Genomic DNA, 5,329 nt, shown 5'->3' with positions numbered 1-5,329 from the left:
GATGAGGCTTTGGGCAACCTGGGCTGGTGGGAGGTGTCCCTGCCCAGGGCAGGGGGAGGAACTCAATGATCTTTAAGGTGCCTCCCAGCCCAAACCGTTCTAGGCTTCTATGAATTTTGTGTAGCAAGGTCACAAGAATTTGGGGTTTCAGATTCATATTTGAGCACTGCTGGAATGTACGTGTATATATATATATATAAGTTATATCTAACTTGGTTGCTCCAGCTAAGAAGGTTTCTTTGATCTTTGGGGACTGACTGGGAAGGGGACTGAGTAAGAAGTAATCCATTCAATTGTTGTCCTTTAGATATGGCCTTATTTTAGATCTCAAACCATTCCTCAACAAGTTGTGGTGCCTTGGGACATTTCCTACTCTACGAGTATATGTAACAGGATGTTTCAGGCAGCTGGTAGTTCTCAACATATCCATTATTCACTGCATATTATTGGTTAACTATCGGCCTGTCATCGGGGAAAACTGAATTGTGAAATTCATCTCCACATTATCTCCCACACAGGAAACCTCTCACTCAGGTGAGGGAGTGTTTAACTTGAGGTTGGCTCATCCCAAACCCACTCAGCTCGACAGGGAACGCCTCCTCTGGGCAGAGAGGACAACGGCTAACCCACCCCTGCTGCTCATCCTCCAATACCCCACAAAGAACCAGTTAAATTTTCTAAACTAAGTAATAGGGAAAAGCATCTTTGATTGTCCCTGCAAAAAAAAGGAGAAGCCCCAATCATAAATGACCCCCAAACATGGTACAGAAGGGGTCAGGACGTGATCAAACAGACAGGACTTCGCTTTGGGAGGGACAATAAGATTTGGGTCCATCATTTGCAAACACCAAACATTTGCCCACACACATCTGTAGCTGAGATGTCTGAAACCCTTTTAGTGCCTAAACTATATCACTCTTTTAAAAATAGCAACCCCCCAGATAAACTGAAGCGAACGGTGCTTTTTCTTAAACACACGAGCAGCTTCAGACTCCTTACGGCTCGCTGCAGGGAGCGCGGACACCCCGCAAAATCCCTGAGATTTCAGCAGGCTCCCTGATATTTGAGCAGGACTTTGCATAATGAAGGCTTACGCTGCAAATCTCTTTCAGATTCAACAGCAGGGTTATAGAGGAGATGGGCACAGCATCGGTGGACAGGCAGGCCTTTTTGTGGGGGGGAAACTCTGCGCTGAATACTGCAGGCTCACGCACACTCCCAGCAAAAGCGCTGCGTAAAGTGCTCGTGACATGAGCAGAAGGACGTTAGAGGTTTGGCTAAATCTCATTAAGTCTTCAAGTAGCCACGTGAAAAAAATTAAGTAAAAGGAAACCTCTTTAAGAGGAGATTTATGCTGAAAAACTGGAATCCCTCTCACCTCGCTAACTGCCTGGAAGTTGGGTGTCTCCTTTAAGCTGGTTAGACATGCTCCTTTCCATCCAGTGCGGAGGAACAGGCACCTCTGCAGGGTGAAGTGGGCGCAGGATGGTTTATTCTGCAAGAAGTGAGGTGGATTATCTGCTAGGAGTGACTACGAAATGAATATCTGGGTTGCTGGGATTTTTTTGTTGTCCTTAATATTATGTTTCCCCTCAGAAATACACCATGTTATTTAAATCAGGGGAGTCCTCTGGCCAGGGCGGTCCAGGAATCATGGCCACCCTTTCATACCATCCTCTCCAAAATCCTGGGTACAGTTACAGTGAGCAAGGGACAGAGCTGTGTCCTCTTCCGAGTCCCACCAACTTATTTTGCTAAGGGTAGGTGTAAATGCATCACCTCGGTTCTGTCTAGATTCCCTGGAGAAAGGTGCTGCTGGAGGACTAGCATCTCATCATCTCATCATCTCGTCTTGTCTCGTCTCGTCTCGTCTCATCATCTCATCTCATCTCATCTCATCTCATCTCATCTCATCTCATCTCATTTCACTTCCTTCAGCCGCTGTGGCCATGGGCTGATCCATGTTCTGGAGGCATCCTTCCTCCCTCACCTTCCGTTGACTTTGTTTTGGATCCGCACAGTTGTGGCTGGAGCAGATGAGTTGCTCACAAAGAGCCTCCATCCCGACACCAGCTCCTTCCACAGGCACACTGAGGAGCTGTCGTTGACCCATCTGTCCCAGCAGCCACAGCACAAACTCCTCAGGATCTCAGCGTGCACCGTCCAGGTCAGCTCTGCTCACTCGACAAAGCACACCGAGTTCTCACCTCCTTTCTCTCTGTGCTATTTTCTGCTCTTCCCCAGTCATTGGCCAACAGCAGCTAAGCTGGGATCTGGTCTGCCTTGTGCTGGGGACAGGATGAAGGGACAAATCCTGACCTTCATGAACTCCCAGGGGTGTTCTCCCAAGCTTTACTGAGGCTGGAACTTGACCTCAAATTCCAGCTCCAGCACTTCTGCTGCTGGTGGTGTCAGACCCTTGGGAGGCAGGCACCCATTAGTGAAACGGGTCTGTTCTCTGAGCACTGGAGGAGCAATAACACAGGTTCCACCCAACCCTTTCAAGCAGGTACCACATCTCAAGGTAAAAAGGTTCTTGTAAGGCATGGTGAGGCTTTTCTTTCTCAATAGATACAGAAACCAGGAAATAAGTGTTAGCCTGCTTGCATCCCCTGCTCCAAGTCCTCGCTGTGCTCCTCTACTCGCTGCAACCACAAGAGGCAGGATCAGCCCTTTTGTCACCGTGCTCCTCAACATCTCTGGAGGAGATGCTCTGGGTTTGAGTAAAGTGTATTCTCTCTTCTTACCTCAACAGCTACCTTAACATGGGAAATAGGAGATAAAAAGCAAAACTTCCCGATAGCCAATCCCTTTCGGAAGCTTCTGGAACAGGAGAAGGAGACACGAGCTGACCCATCTGGGGAAGGCTGGAAGCTGGCTGCCCTGGGCTTGGCAGCTGGTCTTAAGAGCAGGGAGGACTGGGGTTTGGAGGAGGGATGTGCACAATATAAAATGGTGAATTGATCCTGTTCTAGCGCTAAATGGATCCATAAGAGACTGCATGAATCATATGGGAATAGCTGGAGTCTGGACACACCAGCACGGGCTGTACAAGGGTTTATCAGCCCTGTTGTGGGCAGTTTTGCCAGTGACATCGCTCAGTGACACACTGTCCCTGTTTAGAGGCAGAACTGGCCTCTTCCTGTGATGAGCCATGCTCACATAGACACGACAAGCCAGGAGAGACTTGATTTGATTTTTAAACACATTGCCTTCCTAACAATATCCATCTTCCTTTTGGCTTCTGCCTGCTTTAAGGGAAAATCTGCGATGCTCCCTTTCATAACGGCTCCTCTCTCAGCATTTAATTTCCTTTTTACATCATTACGTGCTGGCCGGGAGGAGGAGGAAGCCATGAGCCCTCAACAGCCGTGGAGGAGCTCTAGGAAACCGTGCACCTGAGTCGGGAGCGCTGAGCCAGCTCGGCAGCTCGCCTCCATCAGCAGCGCCCGATGCTCAGCCTGCATCCTTGAGATGCGCGACCGCATCCCTGGCACAGGCAGGGAGGGAGGCAGGGAGGGGGGACGCTGGGGACCCCGAGAGCTGGGCTGCTGAAGCGTGGCCGGCAAAGAGCCCTCCAGGGCTGGGGGAGGCAGGCGGGGACGTGCACTGCCTTGGAAGAGAAGCGCGGCGGGCTCGGTGCGGTGGAGGAACCGAGGAACTGCATAGCTGAAGAAGGGGCGGAGGAGAAGGGGGGGTTGGAAAATGATGCAGCTTGTTGGGTGGATTAGGCAGCCATGCCTGGAAGTGGCGAATGGAAAGAGCTGCCGATTTGAAAGCCTAGAGGGGTTATCCGGCTGTGTCGTCTGACTCCCAGCACAACAGCGGCCAGCAAACCTCACCCCGTGCTTTCTGTAGCGAGGCCAACGATCTGCGTAACGCCCTGGCCAGCCTCTTAGGTGATGGTTTACACATTTTCAGTAGGGTTAATAATGTTGGAAGCGGCAGGAAAAGGGTGCTGGCAAACGTGAGCAGTGCTAGCAGGAGCTGTAGAAAAGCATGTTCATCATGTCAGCACTCTGGGGGCCTGCAGAGCTTGTGATGAAAGGTTTCAGGAAAAAACTGCATAAATAGGAGAAGGGACGCCTCTATCAACAACTGTTTAAGCTGCAAGAGGGGAGATTGAGATGAGATACAAGGAAGATTTTTTTTCCTGTGCGGGGGGTGAGGCAGTGGCCCAGGGTGCCCAGAGAAGCTGTGGATGCCCCATCCCTGGAGGGGTTCAAGGCCAGGCTGGATGAGGCTTTGGGCAACCTGGGCTGGTGGGAGGAGGGGGGTTGGAACTGGATGGGCTTTTAAGGTCCTTTCCAACCCAAACCATTCTGTGATTCTATGTCCCTACACAATCCCCTCCACTGCCTTCTCCCTTCTTTTCTTCAACTTGCATGGTACCAACGACCAAGCCTTATTTCCTGGGCACTTCTTCAGAAGGTCCTGCAGCCTTTCTCTATAAAGCCAAGCACCTTAGACTACACTTCACACCACCAGAGCATTGCACAGGCATTGAACCATTTCTCCTCACAACACAAATTCAAATCTGGCCAGTTTTACCATCCTACTTATGGAAGGAGGGAAACTGAGGCAGGGAATGATTGCATTCGCCCAGTGCCAGCTGGCAAAGGAATGGTGACACTTGCCATGCAGCAGAAATGGCTTGCCTCCTCCTCACAACACCATCATTTCTTTAGACTGGACTGGGTGAGGCTGAATCTCATTTTTTTTTACTATTTTTTTTTTTTTTTCTCAGCGGAATGAGCAGGAATTGTACCCAGCGAACGCAGCGTGGAGCTGGAATGAGATTTGTCCCAGGTGGCAGCCCCTTACACGCCCGGTTGCGTAGGGCGGAGGGTTAGCAAAACATCCCTGGGCAGCCGAGCACGGGATCAGAGGGAGGAGGCAGAGAGGATGGGGATGGGGGGCCGAGGGGGCCACTTACATGGTAATGTTTCTGCACGGTTCTTTTGGATCATTATGCAGAGCTGTAGCACCAGTTGAGGGGCGCTCTCAAGGAAAGTTTCCAGGAGGCGCAACATATTGACGTCTGCATATTCGTACATCATAGCCCAGTAGAAACGCCGCTGGTGTTCCTTCCGCCTCTGGCTCTGGATCCCCAGGTACATAGTTCGGATATACCTGGGGGAAAGAGGAGGAAAAGCAGAGTGTGAGACCTTGGCATGCATCAAAAGCTGAGGAGGCTGTGGGACAGTTGTTTGGTTTTGGGGATAGGGGAATCAGGGGTAGACATGGGTGTTCTATCTCCTGCAAGGTCTGAGGACCACTTGTATTGCAAGAGTGGGACACCTGTGACTTGCACCACCCAAATGTGAAG

General features: G+C 50.6%; 1 protein-coding gene across 1 annotated transcript in view; it reads right to left on the bottom strand.

Moving 5' to 3' along the window:
- Window positions 1-5,129, bottom strand: part of XKR6 (XK, Kell blood group complex subunit-related family, member 6) — a 20,378-nt gene extending 15,249 nt beyond the window's left edge. The window contains exon 1 of the mRNA XM_010078942.1: window positions 4,937-5,129. Coding sequence (XP_010077244.1) covers window positions 4,937-5,120 — 184 coding nt within the window. The 5' untranslated portion in view covers window positions 5,121-5,129. The remainder of the gene's footprint in view (window positions 1-4,936) is intronic.
- Between the last annotated feature and the right edge of the window lie 200 nt (window positions 5,130-5,329).

The sequence above is a fragment of the Pterocles gutturalis genome, unplaced genomic scaffold, assembly GCF_000699245.1.
Source record: "Pterocles gutturalis isolate BGI_N339 unplaced genomic scaffold, ASM69924v1 scaffold16623, whole genome shotgun sequence".
In the NCBI taxonomy this organism is placed as follows: domain Eukaryota; kingdom Metazoa; phylum Chordata; class Aves; order Pterocliformes; family Pteroclidae; genus Pterocles; species Pterocles gutturalis.
This window is presented reverse-complemented; position numbering and strand designations above follow the sequence as displayed.